Consider the following 22,727-nt stretch of genomic DNA (forward strand, 5'->3'; position numbering starts at 1 on the left):
AATTTCCCTTTCATTAACATATTCTCCTTATTAACTCTGTAATTAATTGTACATAGCTAAGGAAAGCTATGGAAATTGCATTTTGAGATGTATCAAAGCTGACTTTATGCTTCAGACTTCCATGCAATTTACTATTAATGAAGCAAGAGATGGAAGCCCCAAATCTATAATTATTACTTACGATTTGAATGACAAGGAAAGAATTTTATCAGTAGAGTTTCAAATGAAAGGGGATTAGTAGCTAATGTTGAAATTGTTAATCTTTCTTATTAAAATAATTTTGACAAAAGTGTTTAGCCTGAAAGAGGTTTCTGGAACATCATTTACCATTAAAACAGCCATTTTCTGAAGCTCAGTATGAATTTGTCTAAGTTTGACACCAAGGTGCAAATATTTTTTTAAATGAATTAATATTTTATGGGAGTTGAGGCTGTTCAAATGTGAGCTGATGCAGAGCTGCTTGCTGTGTATATATTCCTGGAACGTGTAGTGGGACGGTAGCACAACATCCTACCAGAGTTAAGATGTCTGTTAAGATAATAACGGGAAAAAACCCTGACATAACTTGAGGGGCCAAATTACGACTTTGGCTGTGTCCACACAGCTTTGATTAGCAACTGTAAATAAGGAGAAAATTTGGCCCTAGATCATGATAATATTTTTATTTGAGATATAAAATGTATATAATTAAGTTTGGCAACATCACTTCATGTTGAGACAGGCCTTCTTACTCATTTTAAATGGTGGTAAATTTTCAAGTTTGCATGTTTTTGTTAGAGGATATCATATTTTAGGCTGAAGATTTTAAGCTGTTTGTGTATAAATACATATATACACACACTTAAGTGTGTGTGCATGTGTGTTTGTGTTTATGAACGCACACACACGCATATATATATCTTTTAAATTATAATGTAAAATAGTTGTTTTTAAATTTAAACAATTTCTTGCAATGTTTACTATCCTAAAATCCTAGTCTGTTTTCATTGCCCATGATGAGCAATGTGCAAAAATGAAATAGTATAAATGGTGAAAAGTAAAGCTGAAATTTACAGTATCTAATTTGTAGTGATTTTAGTCACACAAGTAGTAAAGGAAATGTATTTAAAAGAAGATTGTTAATTTGTCAGCATCAGTTAAATTTTCGGACTGTATTTTAAATGTGAATTTAGGATATTGATTGTGTGCACAGATATACTTTACATAAAAGTCACTATCATCCTGTGAGTTCCCAAAGCACTGCCCTACCATGAGACCTCGCCTGTCTACTCCTGAGCACTTCATTCAGCTCTCTCAGATGATTAAAGGAAGCAGAACTAGCCCTATGGGTCTAGTCCTGCTATTGTTCCACAGCAGTTGCCATTGACTTCAGGCAGGAGTCCTGGACCCAGAATGATAGTAGCACTGAGCCCCATAAACTGTTTATGTACAGGTGCCTCATTTATCGTTGAAATGCAGCCAACTGTTAGGCTGAACTTGGAAGCTGTTTAACACCCTACAGTAATAATATATAACACTATGGAAGAGGCAATTTAGTTGTAATGGTGTGGGTTGTATATATTTGCATTTTAAATTATTGCAAAAGCACCTAAGCAGATCAATAGGTGGCCTTTTTAATCTGTAATAAACAAACCGTTTAGGGCAGGAGTTGAATGTTACATTGAAAGGAAACTGCAGTGAAAGTTTGGTAGGCAGATGTAATTACATGATATAGAATTTATCTAAAATGGGGCTTAAACCAATCAACCAATCTTGCAGCTTGAAAGAAGGTATTTTACGTCCCCAAGAGTGCACCTATCTCAGCATTTAGGTGCAACATGCACCCAGCAGCTGCCCAAGTGTGAATGCACGATATCAGATTCCGAGAAATATTTGTGCTATTATTTGCACGCTGATCTCTGACTCCTTGCTCATTTACTGATGGGTCTCCTCTTATTTGCATTTTTGGATCTATCTGTATGGCAGCCATGGGATGTAATTGCAGCATGGACTAGAGTCACAAAAGAACATGGGCGCTTCCATCCCCAAATCAGGCCTCACCGGGATACTTGCAGTCCCTGTGCAGATGCTGCCAAACCCTGTAGGTGTCTAACCTCGGTCAGCACCTAAACTTTGGCAGTAAAAGTTCCGTAGGCACCTATGTGTCAGCCTGTAGGCAGGTGCACTGTGGCCTCGCTCTAGGGATCTGAACACCTGATCCCCAGAGCAATGCACGAACTGGGGGAGGAAAGGTGTCTGAACATCTGACTCTCCTGCGGGGCCTGATCCAGTAGACGGGCTCAGGGCTCGTCTACCAGATTTGGGTCCTCTAGATCAACTTGCACAAAACAGCTGGGTGGAGGAGGAGGAAGAGGAGCTCCCTCACCACTTTTAACCCCAGGATTAGGGTACTCATCTGAGATGTGGGAAACTCTTGGTTCAAGTCCCCTCTCTTCCTGGGGTGGAGAAGGCATTTGAAGTTAGGGTTGCCAACCCACCAGAATTGGCCTGGAGTCTCCCGGAATCAGCATCCATCTCCTGGTGACTGCTGAAAGCAATCCAGGAAATTTTAATAGGATATTTTAAGAAAATGACATTTTTTCATGTTGGGCGGGGGGGGGGGGGGGGGAAATCTTCCGGAATAGCTTCAGTCAGAGTTGGCAACCCTAGCTGAAGTATACGTGCTGTCGCAGCTTCCGTGCTCTGGTACTGATCTAGCTAGCTCCGGTATGTGCACACGAACTGCAGTCACACCCCGTGATTTCAGTATAGACGTTAGACATACAAGCTGTTTGTTTAGTTCAAAACAGTAGTGTATCCTTCCTCCCTGCAATCGAGCAATTTTCTTTATTACCAGGAAGAAAATTAGTAGCAGATGAAAGCATCAGTTCAGATAGACTTGAGACCAAAATGTTAGTTAGTTTGAAATATGAACAGTTTGATTCTCTAGTCCTGCAAATGGAGATTCATCCACATATATCCATGTGAGTACTATTAGAGTAAACAAAACTCTGTGCAGTGTATGGATCTGTGCAGGCCCTTTTCTTGAGAGGATTATAGCCTGGATTGTCTCAGATGTAGCTTAATAAAATACAGTTTGGGAATAGAGCTGGTAGAAAATTTTTCATTGAAACCATGTTTGCCATTTTCAATGATGTTTCAAGTAAACTGGAATTTTGCATGCGATTATATCAATTTCAATGGAATTTTATTTAAAGAAAAATTGGAGAAAAGTTTTGAAATCCCATTTGGGCATTTTCAGATTGGAAAGATTCAGTTTTTCATTTTGACACACCTTTTTGTTTTGAAATATATTTTACATTCATTTAAAAAATTAAAATGGTCAAAATTAAAACAATGTTTTGAATGTGTCTAAATAAATGTTCTGATTGACCTGAACGATTTTTTCTAGAATTTTCTTTCATTTAAAAAAAAATGGCTTTGTCCCAATTTGTGTTTGTATCTATCTCTATATGAAAATTTTTCATGGGTCAGATTTCAGAGGACAGAAAATCCATTTTTTTTTAATCCGTTCTGCTTCAGAATGCTTGCTGTTCAAATAGATTATTCACCAGATGAGGCCCTAATATTGAAGTTAATTGGGGCCTTCTCACTGACTTCACTAGACATTGGATCAGGCCCTTTGGTGGAGTTTTTTGACTGTTGTTTTTTCCTTTGTCTTTCCCCACCCAACCTACATAACATATGAAAACATAGGGGAGTTCTGTTAGTAGATTTGCTAGTCTATTCATATTTAGTTGTTCTGAGAGATGATCTAGCATTGGTCTCTTTATCTAGGAGTAAGGTATCTGTCACCTGGATTACAGGATAACTGGCTTTAGAATGGTTAAGACATTTGTGGCGGTCTCCAAACCAAAAGACTCTTTTAAGCTAAAATGGTGGTGTATAGGCCCCCATTAGTCACCACTATACGGGTAGAATGGTGCCCATTTGCTTGTATTTTTGTTAGTGCAGAGTTGGTAACAAATCAGCTTTTTCAAGGGGCAGTTCCCCAAATATGCTGAGTCTGGGGTCTACCAGACCCTCAGCTATCATCAACACTGAACGTTAGGTTGTTTTCTCCAGCTTCTTAACTGCAGAATTCTGAGTAGGCAGTACTAATTTACCAACTGCTCAGAACAGCTCTCCTATCCTTTTCTCCCAACTTAGGGTGTGAAAAGAGACATTTGCCAGGGGAAAGCAATAAAATATGAGCAAATGTTATTTATGTTCCTAAGAGTCTCTTCTTCACTCTGCATGCCCTTTCCTTGGTTTATCACATGTCTGTTTTCTTCATTTCTGTAATTCTCGTTCTTTAGAAAGCAGCATCTGCTTTCATCAGAATCCGGGCTCTTTTCCATTAAGCCATGTTTGCTGTTGCTGAATTCTCTTTCTCTCCTCATGTCACATTATTTTCCCTGTGTTCCCCTTAATTTGCTCTTTGCCCCGTTCTTCCTGCATTCTCATCTCAAGTCTAGACCATGCACTATTGAAAATCCCAAGGAGGATAGATGGAATTTTGACAAAAATGAGCCACTTTTTGTTGTGCTGCAAGGGGCTGAGCCTGAGCTAAGAGCAGCTTCCCTATCCCCAACACCACAGAATCTCTCCCTGCATGTTGGCTCTGCAGTTGGGGTAGGTATATCTGACCAGGAAGGGGGTACAGCCATGGAAGGTCCTCTCTCCACATCATCGTTATCCAGCCGCCTCCTTGAAACGTAGAAGGATTTTCCAGCATGGACCATGTCACTAATCTTATGTGGATTCTTCTGTACCCTGAAATATATTCCAAAGTCCCCAAACTGCCACAAGAGTCTGAGCGAGCAGCCAGCCTGGAAGCTCTTGACCGTTGCTACCAAAGCCAGTAGTACTGGGAAAGTAGTGTGGATGTCCCAAGATCCATGGAATTTTTTCACTGTGATCCTGAGATCCAAGGTTTAATGGTGAGAAGCCCTGGTGGCCAGAGTTTCCTGGTCATGGGTCTTGTGTGAGTGTTCCCATAAAAGGGCTGATTTTGCCCTCCATCCCTCTGCCCCTTTTTCCCCTTTACATGTGTGCTTCTGTGTGCTACAGAGAGAGGAATGTGAATGTGTATGCATGTAACATATATATGTATATAACACTGTCCCATCATCCATTTTTTTTAACTTCTTCTCTTGTCTCTCATAACTGTGTTCTGTTTTTTAATGTTTTCTTGATGTGGCACGGTTGGTCTCAGGAAAGAACTGGCTGCCTTCTTTGACGTGTAGTAAAAGTTGCAGCACACTGTTGCTTTGTACTATGCGTTATGTCTATAGACATGACGTTCCTGCCCTCCACAAGATGGCCAACTGCTAGCAAGGCTATAGTTTGGCCCCACATCTACAAGTCAATATATATATGTTGTATCTGTTGATGTCTTTTGTCATGGTTGGTTAGATTTTCCCTGGTCTCTATCTTTGTAGTACTCAACAACACAATAGACACACATTTTTGAGACTGAACATTTTTAGAACCAAATATTTATTCATCAGTAATTTTCTGTGTGTAGTAAATGGATATGAATGTCTTAGTGCTTTGAAAAAGATAATTAAGGCTTTAATTTGCAAATATAGTATCCGATAGGGAACCCAAACTTCGATGTATAATTGTGTTAATGGGCCTTAAGGTATGGCTTTTATTTTTGTGTTCTCAATTAGTAAGTAGGTGTCTAATATCTTTAAAGCTCTCATTTAGGCACACAATACTCCCACATGTAAATCACACTTGCATCTTGCATTTATTGTTTGATGTGAGATCATTAGTAGAAAATGGAAGCGTGGAAAATGGATCATCTTTAAAAATTCTTCTAAAAAAAGAATGAAAATGTATGTGGAAGTGTAATTGTGCACCAGAACAGGCAAGCAATTCTGAGCTTTTTGGGGTACAGCTCTTGCATATATATTTGAACATATAACTCTGTCAGTGATGAGGTGGTTGTTTGGTTTGTATATTGTTTTTAATTAGTGACATCTACTAATTTTGATATAACTGTATGGCTAGTGATTTTGCTTTTTAGCAAAGCTACTGAAAAAAGCTCATAGAAAAACTACTCATGAATAATTTAACAGCATTCATTCTTGGTGTCCCTTCCCATTGTGCACAGTTGACTTTGAAATAAGTTTTTTTTTAAGTTTTGTGCATATACTAATTATAATATGTCAAATACTGTGAAATGGCAACATTCAGCTAAATTATTTGATTTCACAATTTTTTTAAAAATAGCCCTCTTTGTTTATTTTAAATCTCTATTATCAAAAGCCAGCGTGTGTGTGTGTTGGGGGGGAGTAATAGAAAAAATAAAAAATGATTTTGAGCTAATTCATCCTTTGCCCCTCCTGTATTTAACCTGGAATTTCATGTATAAATAGAATATAGCAGTTGTGATAAATGACATTGTTACATTACTGTCTTCACCAGCAACTCTAATCCTTTATCTTTTAGAAACCCCAAACACCTAATTACTACAGTGGCATCAGATGTATTCGTTAACACTAGTTTTAGACCTGTTATGAACAGTCATGAAAGGAAGGTTAAGGCCCAAGGCTGTGAGTCGAGATCTGAGTTCTTTTCCCAGCTGTACGATAGGCTGTGACCTTGGGCAATTGACTTCAGGGCTTCTGTCCTTCTGTTCTCTATGTGTAAATTGGCAGTAATATTTGCCTCCCTTGCAGGAGTGCTGGGAGTGCTTCGAGATGGGTGGATGGAAGAAGCTACAGAAATACAAAATTTGTTACAGAGTATTGTATTGCCTTTTTGGTAATCATCTTCTCCCTATTCTTGAAGGTTTATTTAAAGCACAGTAATTGTAGGGATTAAACTTTATAGGCATAATTTGGTAGCTGTATGTGGGTTAGGGGTTGTTTTAAGACCCAGCAAACACCACTACTAGCAGGTAATCTGAGAAGAGATTATAAATTGAGTGAGTTTCCCTTACACTGCATTTTAGGTAGTGGAAGTACTTCAGTATTCATTTTCTTATTTACCTTTTAAAGAAAGCCTACTGACCCCATCCCTTCTGCCTCTAACAATGGTCAGGATAACATGTAATTTTCAGGAGATTCAACAGAGCTGAAAATCTGCCTCAATCCACACAGGTTGTATCCCACTATTTCATTTGGATTTGAGCACCTTTGGCAGCTGGGAGCTGTAAGAAAAGGGATTAGCAAGTGTTTGTCTGACACACACTGATCCCAGCACCTGCTGATTGGATTGAAATAATCCTTTTACATGTTACAAAACTCTGTTATCAGAGCATTAAAAGTGGGGGACGTCGTGATATCCACTGCATCAAGGGTATATTAATTTAGGTAAATAGAACACAGGTTGCCATTTAATGTCCTTTTGAATAAACGTTATTCTAAAAGTTGTATTGTGTAGTTTAGTTTGGCAGATACTGTCATGTGCTGTTCAGTACAAAGATGAGATTTCCCTAGAGATCCTGGGGGTTATCTTTAAAAATAGTTTGCTATAGCAATATTGTGCTCTGTGAGTACAGTTCCACTGCACACTCAGTCATTTACAACAATCTTTGCATTTATAAATATAAAATCTAAAGTACAAGGTGACAATTTTTATTGTTTAGTGCTACCACGATAGAAGTTAGCATTAATTTACGAATCAAGTAATCTAGTTAAAACAGTCTTTCACCTAGGGTGAGTAGTTGCCTGAGAAAATTATTTCTTTGCTTTTTTTGTTTTGTTTTTTGTTTTTGTTTTTGTAATCCCCATCCATCATATTAACGGTATTCTGTGCCTGTGTTGGTAAATTTTCTTGATAGTTTTGCCAGGCTGAGTTAACAGGCATACGTACTACTTCAAAAACTGTCCTTTTCCTTCCAATTATGATCAGATATTGAGAAGTCTGAGCAAAATTAAACTAAAGCAAAGTATTGTACTCCTATTTCTTAAATGTTGAAGAGAAAAATATCATACTCAGTGTAGTTTGTGAAGATTCACACAGATGATGGACAAAACCCCCTTTTTTCCCCTATTGTTAGGGCCCTACCAAATTCGCGGCCATGAAAAATATGTCATGGACCGTGAAATCTGATCTTTTGTGTACTTTTACCTCATACTATACAGATTTCACAGGGGAGACCAGCGTTTCTCGTTTTGGGGGTACTGACCCAAAAGAGGATTGTTGCGGGGGGGTGTCACAAGGTTATTTAAGAGGAGTTGCGGTATCGCCATCCTTACCTCTGCGCTCCCTTCAGAGCTGGGTGGTTGGAGAGTGGTGGCTGCTAGCCATGTGCGCACTTCGGAAGGCAGCGTCCCATTGGCAGCAGTGTAGAAGTAAGGGTGGCAATACCATTCCATGCCACCCTTACTTCTGCGCTGCTGCCTTCAGAGTTGGGTCAAGACCCCTACAGTTACAACACCATGAAATTTACTATTTTAAAAATCCGATGACTGTGAAATTGACCAAAAGGGACTCTGAATTTGGTAGGGCCCTATCTATTGTACATAGATTTTCATTTGTGATCACAATGGAAACACAGTTTAAACTATCAGATCTTCTGGAGAACGGTCAAGAGATCTGAGAGGGCAGGGATGTTGTCAGTTCCTTGCGTGTGTGTGTTCTTTCAGTATGCTGTGTAGCTCTTTGCAGATAGCTGGTTCAGCAAACCTCGATAATACTACTCATTGCTGTTAAGTGCTGAAGGCTGGAATGTCGTTACCTCAGTAACACGGTTTAGGCTGCTCAGTGCTTCTGTCCTTGGAGAAGATAGGGCAGCCTGCTCATTCAGCAGACTTCGACGTTACTCATAAAGAAAGACCACAGGCACAGTTTAGTGATAAAGGCACTTAACCAGGTTTATTGCTGGCAAGACACAGTCCTGGCGTCCTGAATCCATGGTTACAGGTACGCTAACACATGACTGCCCCCGTGGCAAGGAACAGCTCAGTCAGCGGTGGGACTTTCCACTGCCCCCTCGGCCGAACAAAGAATTAAGGTGAAGTACCCCGACACATATAGGCTGAGACAAATAACTCACATACACAATTTACACACACCTTACGTATTTCATGACATCTGTTTGTTACCTCCCCTTGGACACAACATCCTTTTTCATTATTTTGTCAAAACATCTTGTACTAGATTGGGATGTATCTGTACTAGCTGAAATATATTTACGTAAATATATAGTACCTAGTACACTACATAAGAATGGCCATACTGGGCCAGACCAAAGGTCCATCTAGCCCAGTATCCTGTCTTCTGACAGTGGCCAATGCCAGGTGCCCCAGAGGGAATGAACAGAGCAAGTAATCATCAAGTGATCCATGCCCTGTTGCTCATTCATAGCTTCTGACAAACAGAGGCTAGGGACACCATCCCGGTCCATCCTCCATGAATGTATCTAGTTCTTTTTTGAGCCCAGTTATACTTTTGGCCTTCACAACCTCCTCTGGCAAAAAGTTCCACAGGTTGACTATGCGTTGTATTAAGAAATACTTCCTTTTATTTGTTTTAAACCTGCTGCCTATTAATTTCATTTGGTGACCCCTAGTTCTAGCAACAACTTCACCAAGTGAATGTACTAGACGGTGAATTTATAAGTATCTGCTTTAATACATGGCTTGACTTTGTTTCACAGCATCTGTTTCAGGCCTCTGGTCTTGCACCAGGTCCAGTGCTCCAGGCTCACGGTCGCGCTCGCGCTCTCTCTCTCTCTCTCTCTCTCTCTAGTACAAAGGGTAAAGGGAGAAAAGAGGGAGAGGTTTAGATGGTTGTGTGAAATGGATAGGTAATGTAATGTATGGGTGAAATTCTGGCTCCACTGAAATTAAATAGGAGTTTTACCATTAACATCAGTGGAGCTAGGATTTCCCCCCCCCCATTTGTTGCAAGACACATGAGGTTTTGTGACTGTTAATTTACTGAATTTGCTTCTAAAGGTGAGCTCACGGGTGAGAAACAGATGATGAGCTACTGGGTCTCTATTGTTATTTTAATAGATTTTTTTTTGTAGCCCCAATGTCTAATTAGAGGGCACATAAGGCCCAATAATTCCCCCTGCTTTCCCACCTAAACTGAAAAATGGGAATCAGTATCACATAGCCTGTAATATCTGCAGCTTGGCTTTCTAGCAGAAGTGTGCAGACTCTGTAGGGCTTGCCACATTTGCATATTAGACTCCAAGTTATTGTAATTTTGTAGGATCTGAGCAGCATGAATATCTTTAATGCTGAATTAGTGATTATTATTTTGATGGGGAAGGGAGGACTTTCACAATATATCAGTATAGGAAGAAAAGGTAGATGAGGACGAGGAATAGATTAAGTGACTCAAAATAATTTTTTAAAAAGTCTTGTCTTCATTGAGAAAAGAAATTTGCATAGTTAGGCTCCAGTCCTGCAATCTGGTGTGCATGAGCAGACCCATGTGCACACAGGGAGACCCATAACTTCAACAGAGTTCCATGGATGGTCCCTGCTTCTGCTCAAATCCTAGTCGGAAGTCATTTGGGCTCCATATGGACACACAGGTCTCTTGGCAACAATCAGAGCTTTAGTAAGCAAGGAAGCTCCTTTAAAAATGAGTCTTTCCTATAATTATTAACATGGTGGTCTGGATACTACGCATACTGAGGTTTTAAGGAAATTAACTACAGGATTTATTGTACCATGGACAATAGTTGATGCACCAAAATATTTAGAGAAAAGCAAACATTGTTTCTCTCAGGAGGAGGGAAGTGGTAGCTATTGCCATTCCTTACATCCAGATTCTAGCTGTAGAAAATAATGGAACAAATATTAAAAGCAGAAATCACAAAGTAGAGGAGAGTTTCAAAGAGACAAAAGGGAGTTAAATGTTTGGTTCCCATTGATTTCTTGAGGCGCAGAGTCGGGGGTAGGGGGAAATTAGGTGCCTCGTTGTTCTTTGTGAGTGTTTGAAAATCTCCCACCATCCCTCCGAGAGAGAAACTGCACCATAAGTCAGAATCTGCATAGGTTTAATAAAGAATAAATCTTGCCTGAACAAACTTGATTGCTTTTTTTAAAAGAGAATAAATCAGTAGGTGGAATGAAAATGGTAGATGTAATAGATTTAGATTTTAATAAAGCATTGAAACTGTCTCATGAAATGTTAATTGAAAGCTTAATTTGAATTGTTTTAGGGGGCTGTCGTGGATTGAAACGCAAACGGGTGGTACACACAGAGTAATGATAAACAGCAATATATAGAGGTGGTATCTAGCAAAGTACCACCGGCATTGGTGTTCGGTGCTGTTTAATCTAACATCTTAATTTATGATCTGGAAGTGGGAGGGAATGGCTTTTTAGTGACATTTGCAAGTGGGACTAAATTAGGAGGTGTTGCGAACACGGATGAGGATGGGGAAATAGTACAAAAGCACATAGCTAGGCTGAAAACTTAGACACCAGATAATATGAAATTCATCTTAAATACATGGTGAGTTGTGACCAGTGGGGGCCTATGATCTGCATGGCTCCACTGGCTCACAAACCAGCATAAGGAAGAAGCAGGAATACATCTAAGGGAAAATGATCGTAAAGGACATGTACTCAGTGACAGAGAGAAGGCTGAAAGAAATATAAGGGCTACACTGGACAGCAAATTTGATGTAAGTTTGTAAAGTAAGCAAGGCCAGTACAGTGGTGGGCTGCATATGCAAAAGCAAGAAATTAATGTCCCTTCTAATAGAGTCTTTACCTCACCTGGAATGTTGTGTTCAATTCAGGGTACCACATTTCCCAAATACTGGTTACAAACTAGAAGGAGGTCAGAAGAGGGCAACAAAAATTATCACAGAGCTGGAGAGATCAATATATAATGTAAATGTTAAATAGTATTCCCCACCTGGCTGTGTGGTAGCTAAACATGGGGCTAGATAAATTGTCATACATTCAAAGGATGTAAATTGCAAGGAAGAGAAGAATTCTTTAGGGTTCAGTCTGACAATTGCTCCTTGCATAGTACCAGCTTGCTGGATTGGACCTTTTGGTAGTAGAAAGAGATCCAACTAGTACATATGGGATGGAACTAGGAAAAAGATGATTTAGGTGGAAAGTCAGAGATAATTTCCTGATAATGAGCTGTTTTAAGCTATCGGATGTTGGATGTTTAAAACTAGGCTGGGCAAACTTAGCAACTGAAGTACTGGGAACAATCCTGCATTTGAAGGGACAGGCACTGGATGATCATCTAGGCCAAGGGTTCCCAAACGTTTTGCCACCACAACCCCATTTTACTCAAGTATTTCCTGCTGGGACCCCAGATAGCACGGGGGATGCCATTTTGCTCTATGAAATGGCGTCTTCCGCATAGTATGACCTCTTACATATAGCGCATGCGAGGTCACACTGTGCAGGGGATTTCATTTTGTAGAGCAAAATGGCGTCCTCTATGAATCGGGACCTTGCACACACCATACATGTGAGGTCATGCTGTGCAGAGCAAAGTGGCATTATCCGCACAAGTAGGGATCTCTGCGACTCTATCTGCTGATGGCATGACCATGACCATTTGGGGTTGTGAGACACAGTCTGGGAACTGCTAGGTTAGGTCTTTTTTACATCTCTGACTTCTGTAATTCTGGGAGCTGCAGGCAGCAGGAAAGAATTCTACCCTGAGACCACTATGGAGTAAATAGTAAAGCAGAAAAATTATGAAAAAAGCATATGACGTGAAGGTAAAACAGAGTTACTCCTTAAAGAGGAGAAATATATTGGTGTAAGACACAGCAAAGGAATATATTAAGAAAAATAGACAAAGAGATTGGATGAAAAGAAGCTATGGGATGAGATATACTGTGCCAGCAAAATGTACAAAACAAGGCTTGGAACCACAGGGTAATCACAACAAAAGGGAAAATTCATATTTTTTTAAAAAAGTATCTCAGGGTCAAATTGGAAAGAACAAGAAAAAACAAGAGGAAACAGCAGGAAATGAGCTGCTGCAAGAAGGGTTCTTCAGTGTTTAATGTGACATTTCAGATGCAATATAATATACAGAGCCAATTCTCTTGTATCTAAATTCCCATTTCGGAGACAAATGACAGCATCCTGAAAACACCAAACCCTTATGAGTGGCATGGAGAGGGTCCCCTCTGCATTTCTCCCTAAACTTTCCATGTGGAAACAGGATCAGCTACTTTCACGCCCACACATCTCCCTCTTCCCCTGGGCACTGCAGAAAGTGCTGTGTGGTTCCAATGTAGAGGGGAGTGGGCAGGCTACTTGGGGTTGAGGTAGCAGTGCACAGCTAAGTTACGCCTGAAGTGTTTTTTCTGGAAATGTAATGCAGTAAGAGGGCATATGACATTTCTGCCTAGCCCAGCCCACGTCGGGCCTCTCCTGCCTTTAATGGAGTTCTTGGGAGGAGGGATACTGTCCAAGGAGCAGCACCAGAGCAGCTGCTGTGCTCTGTATGGCTCTTGGCACCCTGCAGATCTTGGGAAGTCCATGGAGTTTGTGATGTAGTGCTGCACCTTTTCTTGGAAGAGAGGTGTTAAACCCTGTGCCTGACAAGGATGCAGGGCTCTGTGAGTTCCCTGCTTCCTTTCGAGGGAGGGGGTTGGTATAATCTGCGCCACTCTGAAGCTCTCGCATGTCAAATCCTTATTTTTACAAAGATAGTGCAAGGAAATCAAAAGCAACTTGGACTTTGAGGACAATGGATTTCACCTCATTAGGAGTAAGGTGTGGATTTGTGTGGTCACTGGTCACAAGGATTAAGATAATATTCAATCCACTCTTCACAGTTGACATTTGAGATTAGATTAAACCTGCCAAGGTCCATCATATTAAAGTTGCTGATCTTTTACTGGAAGAGGCATTCTCATTCATGACGGAATGCATCAAAGGACTGTTTTTCTAAGCAATGATCAGTACAGGAAGTGTTCTGCCAAAAATAATTGTCTTTTGTAACTGCTGAACAGCTTCGAACAAAATAGGTGCTTTGAAAGCAGACGGTGGCCATGCTACACATAGACAGACAGACAGACAGAAAAGACAGTGTATGTGGAGATACATCAGTACTATAGGATTTCAGTTTGAGGTTTGTCAATCTTAATTTATTCACAAAACACCACAAATGCAAGGCCTTAAATAAAAACAGCCAAGTGGTGTGGTATCAAATTAACTGCTATTCTATTACAAGAATCAGGTTAACCACATAAAAACCAGTCAGGAAGTCCTTACCAAGCCCCAACCATACCTTTAGGTGTTGGCTACTTGCCCATTTTCAGGAACTTCCAACCTGTCTTAGTATGGTCCACAAGACAACCATCAAGTGTGTTAGTTCTCTGTCCTTCCCAAAGGACAGCTTTCTTATACCCTAGCAGAATCCTAATGTAGTACACTGAGACTTTGAAATGGCATGTCCTTGCTGATTATAAAATAGGCTATTAATTGATTTAAGAACACGTTGCACCCACTGTGGGCACTGGGTGCATCTCTTGAATCCACCTTCTTCCCTCAATGGCAAGAGCAACTTATCTGGACATAGAAGGGAAAGTGTAAGCTCTGCTACAAATGAATGCGCAGCATCACTGGGCCCATCTCTGCTTGAGGAAAGTGAAAACCTCATGAAGCTTAACTGCCCAAGGACACTTGAATCTGGGCTTCCACCCAACACTGTAGACAACAGCAATTCACTCAGGATTGCAGGCTCAAAGCTGACGACAGATCTAGAAGTGGGCACCTTGGTGAGATCAGCCACTGCCTGCGTACACAGTGCTTTGAGTAATATTAAAATAATGGTGACAACCTCCCTTTCTCTTGTGTGCTACTCTGGAACTGTGAAACAGTGTGTGTGTTTGATATGCAGTTAATGAACTTCCATTGTGCCAAGCAAGCATTGCAGAATGTCTCATGAAAATATCCTAATTAGTGAGTGGATTTGAGTAGACATGCACAAACTCTAAAATATCAGAAGCACACCAGTGAGTGTAGCGTACTCCCAGGAATTCCCATGAGGATGTTTCAGAATATCCTGTCTAGTTCCTGTCTAGTCAAATGCAGTGGGGAATGGGGTTTGCTTTAAGGGACCATAAATTAAAGTATGTGGCTTAATTATGGCAGAGTTTCTTGATTTCTGAGTGGTTTGAAGCTGTTCCTATTTTTTTTTCTTTCTTTCTTTTTCATTTTAATGCATTTGCTTGCACGATTGTTTTTAACTAGTAGGTCTCCCTGAACAGAGAGACCCCCTCACATCTGGATATAGCCATTCAAACATCTCCTAATTCTTGGTGCTCTATACTGAAAATGGTTTGTGTTGCTCTGATCAGTTTGAACAAAGTTAAGTGTTGATTATGATTTGAGAGACAGCTGTCTTTGTTAGAGGCAAGGTTTTGAATGCATTTTCTCCTTATTCATTTGTATTTTCACTTAAGGTTTACAGGCAAGTGTCAGGAAAAATTAAGATTTGTCTAGAATAGGAAGTTATTCCTTTTAAAAAAAATTTTAAAAAGCATAAGCTGTTTTAAAATTCACACACATCTGAAAAATCAAGTACCTTAACTGTTCTATATACTCGGCTATTTACAGAGAATGTAAACAATGAAAGGAAAATGATATCTTTGAGGTGACAAATAGAAGCAACTGGAAATGCCCTGGGTAGGATGGTGGTGAAAACTACTTATTACCTAAGGCCTCGTTTTAGGAATCTGATCAAAGAGACCCTGTATTGTCAGACCCTTATACCTGTACAGAGTCCCACTGATGTGAGGGGGACTTTTACACAGGTATAGGGGCCTGCCTCCATGAATCACATTGCAGGACCGTGGTTTAAAATCTGAAGATACTATTGGTTGTCCTCAGAAATGATTGCCGTTGTCGTCTGCTCTTTGACCATCACATAATAAACAGCTCTCCAATACCCAAAGATCTTGGTTCTGTGGTACCCTGATTCCTGTACAGTACCACTTTTTCACTTATTTTCTTTTTCCATATGTGCTAACTTGCCTTTAAGAGGGGTAATCTTTGCTTAACAACATAAATGCCCTTTTCCTCACCCTGTCTCAGGCCCGTTAGATACAACAATCTTGTCTGTTTCTAAGCCACTACTATTTCTCTGTCTCTCCAAAAATCTCTTTTAGTCTAATATGTTTCAATGGCATTTAAGGTACACCTAAATCTTTTTTTTTCTACAAATGTCCTTATTTATTTTCTTTTCAGTATTGGTGGGTTGATTTCCTCTCCTCAGCCTCACACACACACACACCCCCGCCGAGGGGGACGACGACGACATGTATTTTGCAGAAAACAAAGCTGTGTGTCAGACACCATTTCTTTACTGACAAACATCGTTTGATTTGCAAGAGAGAATAGTATCCTGCTTTGCTTGTTCTATAGGAAACACGATGAGATGGTAATGGCCGGAGACCGTTTTCAAGCCTATGATATCTTTCCGCAAAACCTGCGGAAAGGTCATGATAGCCTCTCTTCCTTGAAATATGTTTTGAAGTGAGCATGTGGCATAGAATCATAGAATATCAGAGTTGGAAGGGACCTCTGGAGGTTATCTAGTCCAACCCCCTGCCCAGAGCAGGACCAATCCCCAACTAAATCATCTCAGCCAGGGCTTTGTCAAGCCTGACCTTAAAAACTTCTAAGGAAGGGGATTTTACCACCTCCCTAGGTAACGCACTCCAGTGTTTCACCACCCTCCTAGTGAAAAAGTTTTTCCTAATATCCAACCTAAACCTCCCCCACTGCAACTTGAGACCATTACTCCTTGTCCTGTCATCTGCTATCACTGAGAATAGTCTAGATCCATCCTCTTTGGATCCACCTTTCAGGTAGTTAAAAGCAGCTATCAAATTCCCCCTCATTCTTCTCTTCCGCAGACTAAACAATCCCAGTTCCCTCAGCCTCTCCTCCATAAGTCATGTGTTCCAGACCCCAATCATTTTTGTTGCCCTTCGCTGGACTCTCTCCAATTTCATAGTATGGATTGTCTTCATAAAATATTTTTGAGGAATGGAAACTATTTGAATGCTTTTTGGGAAATCTTTCCAGGCAATTATTTGTAGGCAAGTGTCACGGTGGAATTAACTATGTTAGTAGGTGCTTGAAAAAGCAAACAATAAAAAATGGTCTGCCTTGACTGCAAACAAAGGGCTTTAAGGAACAATGATCTTCAAGTTTATGATTCAAAATGTGGCATTCTGTATTCTTTTATGACTCTGCCCCAAATTTCCTTCATGATCTTTAGCATGTCATTTAACCTCTTCAAACCTCAGTTTCTCCCTCAGCTTCCCCAAGTATTTTATTGCTGATTGAAGAGGAGATACAGGAGAATAAAGATGTAGACATGTAAATGGATTTAAAGTAGCAGGTCATAATTTTGTTAACTTTACTATTAAAGGGAGGGACTGATTTTCCCCCACCCTCAAAATTACAAGGTATTAATTGGATCTAGTGCAGACTTAAAAGAATAGTTGTTGGCCACCTTTTGCCAAACTCCTACTACCAAATTCATGATTCAGCCCAATGCCAAACCCTTATCTCTCTTCCCATGAGGCGGAATGAGGGTGTAGTCAAGGGAATAACTAAGTCTGCAAAAACTTAAGACCTTCCCATACCCCACAGGTTAATGGAGAACAGGGTCCACCAGTCAGGGTACTGTGCTTGGGCTTACCCTGGAGCTGGCCTCTCAAAGCCACCTGTGTGCACTGGATGTCAGCCACAATTTGCAACACTATTCATTCACGTTTGTTATCACAATCTCCTTTAGAACGGTACTGTCCCTTATCCAAATCTCTGTGGGGGTCAGGAAGAAATCTTCCCTCAGGGCATGACTAGCAATATATCCAGTGGTAGCTGTGTTTCCCCTATTCCCTCCCTCCCCCGCCCCCTCCCCTTCTCACAGCATCTTGGAGGCCTATGGATGCTGCAAGCTGTGAAGGAGCACTGGGCATCTCGCCAGCCTAGTGCAGAGAGAGAAAAAAATCCAATCTGTAAAAGATCATCTGGCCAGACCCTCAGCAAGTTTGGAAACCCAGCTCTGACAGCTACACCTTCTAGAGGACATGGCCTGTGAGGAAACTTTCAGCAGCAAGAAGTCTGCTGAGTGCCTGGGAGTGCACAAAAGGAGGAGGGAGGGCTTGCTGGAGCTAGTCTGCTTCTTCACCTCCTCTCAGTTGGTCAGTGGGTGGGCATGGGAGGCCGAGTGTGTGGAAGGCACCAGGCAAGAGTCCAGGTGTCAGAGGGGAAGCCCTCTCTCCCTCTCCCCCAGACTCAGCTCTCCCCAGACAATCCAATCAGCCACCTCTCCTGTCTATACCTACTAAGATAGGAAGAGGCATTTTTTATAATGTAGTATCACAAAAATGTTTGGCCAACAATTTTATACTCTTCTTAACAGCTATGTTTGTAAATGCTGCAAGTTTGTTACACCTTGTGAGTGCACCAACACTTTATAGGGTAAGGCATGGACGCTGCCTGGAAGAGCACACAATCTTACATGGGATCATCATATGTTCAATAATTGTTTGAATAATGGACATAACCTTTCTCTTCCATTCCTTGACCTGAGGTTAAAAGGGACGTATCCACTTTTCTAGGTATTGAAGAGGAAATAGCTTACGGTTGATGTTCTGGGGCTGGGGCTGGAGCTGGGGAGGTCCTAAAAGCATTTCACCTGAGCAAAGCTAAAGCACTGTTTTTAATGTTAGACATTCATATTTTGTGTGTCATAATTGAGTTTAAAAAACATTATAAATCAGTGATTTAACAGTAAGACCTTTCATGTATCATCACCTCTATTCAAACATGGTTCAGAATTCCTGTTGTTTTTATTTGTATATATACTCTCAACACTTATTCCCTGCGCCTACAGATAAGCCAAACTGAAGCATCTTATCTGCACTCTCCATTTCTCCCCTATTCAATCCCTTGGAACTCTGAGAGTTTGGAAAATTGGAGCAGGATCTGAACCACCCCTGGTTTCTGGCTTTGTAAGCACCACCTTACGTTTGGGCCAGTTTTACTTTCGACCCCAAATATAGTATATACATTCTTTTAGCTCAGGCCTTTATTTGGATAGTACATTGCTAACCTGTATATAAAATGGTGCCTGATGGTATATTCTTTTCATTTCAGTCCTATATGGAAGACCATTTGAAGAATAAAAATCGTCTGGAGAAAGAGTGGGAGGCCCTTTGTGCTTATCAAGCTGAACCCAATGCTACAACCATTGCCCAGAAGGAGGAGAATGTCCAGAAGAATCGCTCTCAAAGTGTCATAACATGTATGTATCCTTGAAATTGGAATGAATATATATTAATTTCTTCATGTTCTCCTTACCACCTTTTGGTAAAGCATTATCAGAGTTACAGGTGAATGGCAAAGCATTATGCGAAACAGTATTCGTTTCTATCTAAAAGAAAATCACAGCTTTCAATATTTGCTTGATATGCAGCCTGTTTGTCCTGTCAGACGTTTGACTTGTCTCCTTATGTTTTCCTTGCAAAATGTATAGCTATATCATACGACGTTTCAGAACAGTGACAGCAAGTGCTGTACCATGTAAATCAACCCCCAGCGTGCTTTTCAAACACTGTAATGCAGTTTCTGTGCAAGATCAGCAGTTATGGTTACTGAGTAGAAATAAGCTTGGCTTGGCTTTCGATGAGCTGGTATCATGTTCATGCAAAGCAGTAATACCAGCAGTTTGTAATGAGAGCCAGAGTAATCTGTTCATCAGATACTCAGCTGTAGTGAGTAAGCCCCTATCAGCTTAATTGGCAAAGCTTATGAAATGGCTGCTGTTCTAGGTTAGGCTTAGGACGAAATACAAGGCTGAAAGTGGCCAATATTTGTATTCCTAGAATCTGTGGGGGGGGTGGGGGGGTTTATGTAAAAGGCTGTCTTTGCGAGTATAAATACAAGCAGCATATCTACTGTATGTATTTTCTCCTAGATTATTACACCGTTGGCAGTAACTAACATTATTTGCTGAATGCTGAGCCCCATAAAAAACAGAGAGAAATTGACCACAATTTTTATTAAATAACCAGTGGAACAAAACCTAAACCAAGAACAGTCAGGACCCCCAGCTGCAATGGCAGCTTTATTTCAAAGAGTGCCCGCAATCTAGTTGTGTGGTTTGGCAGTTACCATTAACTATTTAAATTTTTTAAGTGCTCTGAAAACATTAATTTTCCCTATGACCGATGCAAGTGTACACTGTACAGTTGGGGAAATGGAGACAGGTAACACACTGAGTCAGAGCCAGGATTAGAGCTGAAGGGTTGATAGTGCCACATTGCTACTTAACTTAGCCCTTCAGTGCATGGCAGCTTGGGAAGCCCTTTAATTCTGCTTAGTTATGATCAAGGTTCCCTTCCCAGCACTATCTTTCCTAAGAGTACATAAAGCAGAAGAATACATAGTGAAGAATAGTCACTTTTGCACTATCAATTCACTTTTGTGACTGTGGAGCTGACCCAAAGCCCACTGAAGTAAATTGCAAGATTCCAGTGGCTTCAGTGGGCTTTGGAATCAGGCTTATTGAAAAGTTTCAATCTCAGAAGTGCAGTAATAAGCACCAAGTTCTGGAAAAGTAACTTTATCCACCAGAGCTAAACAGCTGCAGAGCTTTTGCATCCTTTTAAGTGCTAATAGGAAAAATATTTGCTGACTTAGCATAGAGCAGTTTATCACATCTTGTTAACAGATACTGCTCAAAATGAATCATCTTAAAGTGTGCTAGTGAGTATGGACTTGCAGTCATTCCACTTTGAGCTGTGATCTGTCCCATCTCCTAAACTAAGGTGGATCATCCCTGGTTAGCAGCTGAGTGGAAGGCTGCCAAGGAAAGCACAGATGCTGACAGAAATGGTATTGGTTGCTCTGCAGGTGACTCTTCCCTCTGAGTCCAAGCTGAACTAATACTGTACGGTGGTTGGGGACACTATGCTGTTGAGAGGTGACAAGTTGGCTGAGATTTAAAACGGAGATCTGTTAGTCCAATAAAGATCCCCCTTTTGCGAAAGTAAGAGTGCTAAAACCCAGTTTCCTGGGAAAATTTAAATTGCATTCTGCCTAGTAATGTACTTGATGTTCCCCTAGTAGTCTAAATTGGACAGAGTAAGCTTCACTTTCTTTCCTAAATAGCAACATTGTTGCAGTGCTACGTTAAAAACCTGGCATGTTATACCCCAGAGATATTTCAGTGATAGGCGAAGAAATGTGAGTGAGAGCTTCAACTGTTACGTTTTGATCGGTTGATGGTTATATGTTTGTATGGAAAACTAGGAAAACGATATACCCATTTAAAAAATAAATGACTCATTTAATAAGTAAACTTTTTGGTAAAATAATGGTTTCTATGAATTCTCTACCATGCATGTTTTCCTTACTTACCTTGCACGAATGGTACTGTGAAACAAGTTAACTAGATTTCAATACAAATGCAAGAAAAGTTAAACTTTTGGCTAATATTAAGTGAACTAAGTGCAAAGTAGGATCATATGTAGCTTTACATAATCTTCAGGTTGTTTAGTTTTTATACTTCAACAGTTCACAAGTTCCACAGTTCAGTACAGTGTTTTGTGTGTGTATTTCTGGAAGTGTAGCAAAAAAAAAATCACACATGAAGCATGGGGAAGGCTGATCCAGGGGTTAGGACACCAACCTGGGACTTGGGAAACATTGGTTCAATTCCCTGCTTTACCACAGATTTTCTCTGTGACCTTGGGCATGTCACTTAATCTCTCTGCCTCATTTCCCCATATGAAAAATAATGGGGAATTTCCCTAACTCACCACAGTGCTGTGAGGATAAACACATTGAAGATTGTGCAATCCTGAGTGCATTGCTGTTGTGGGCTATATCAGTACCTAAGTTAGATAAAGACACCTAATTTTATATAGCACCAGCTAAAAATGTGTGTGGTGTTTTCTCCTCTGCAGCTCCCCAGGTTAGGGAGCCTTCCTTTCGTCAACTTTCCCATCTCACATGTCTTATTGTCACATGCCGTTTCTGATCTGGCCAGAATAATAGTAAATGCAAAGAACTAGTCTGATGTTTACAGGATCTACTAAAGCTTTGCTAAACATCTGAACTAGTTGGAGTAATGACTAGCATTAGGCCTGTCCGATCTTCTCTCTCACTTTCATAGTTCCTTTCTGTATCCACCCTTATTCATCTTTCTAACTTTCTTGTGGGTCCTCTCCAGGTTTCTTTCTTTCTCCTCCTTCCTGCTTTTTTCTGCTGCTGCTTCTACTCTGCTTTTCTCTGCTTAGAATTTAATCAATACACAGTTCACAGCAAAATTATTTGTCCACTGAACTTGCATCAGTCACTATTTACCATAATTGTCACCACAAAGAACATATGTCCATAATTGCTGAACATCTTTTTGGAGAGTGACTACCAGTTTCTGGAGGCTTTGGCATGTCAAAGCCTGTTTCTGGAGGCTTTGGTCGTTCCATCTTGTTTACATACTTAATACTCACCTCACCCCTCAAAAATAAAATTCGGCAGATGTAATGTCTTCTCATCCTATTTCCTTGTGTATTAATTGTGCTGTTGGATGTCCCATTAAAGCACATATGAACATAATGGGCTCATTGCCAACAATCAATGCCACCTGAAAGCAAGCATAGGCACAAACTCTTAAGAAAACATGTCAATAACTTACCCTAGGAGCTTTCTTGTGAATTCTTCCATTTCATCACCAAACCCTTTACAAACATATTAGTCCTCTCACCCTTCAATAAACGTACCATGGCACCATAATAAGATACACCA

At 40.5% G+C, this 22,727-nt stretch overlaps 1 protein-coding gene across 3 annotated transcripts in view; it reads left to right on the forward strand.

Moving 5' to 3' along the window:
- Positions 1 to 22,727, forward strand: part of PTPRN2 (protein tyrosine phosphatase receptor type N2) — a 1,054,095-nt gene that overhangs the window by 966,182 nt on the left and 65,186 nt on the right. For all 3 annotated transcript variants that reach the window (XM_073334545.1, XM_073334547.1, XM_073334546.1), the window contains one exon: positions 19,074 to 19,221. In XM_073334545.1, coding sequence (XP_073190646.1) covers positions 19,074 to 19,221 — 148 coding nt within the window. The remainder of the gene's footprint in view (positions 1 to 19,073; positions 19,222 to 22,727) is intronic.

This window comes from Lepidochelys kempii, chromosome 2 (genome assembly GCF_965140265.1).
Source record: "Lepidochelys kempii isolate rLepKem1 chromosome 2, rLepKem1.hap2, whole genome shotgun sequence".
Taxonomy (NCBI): domain Eukaryota; kingdom Metazoa; phylum Chordata; order Testudines; family Cheloniidae; genus Lepidochelys; species Lepidochelys kempii.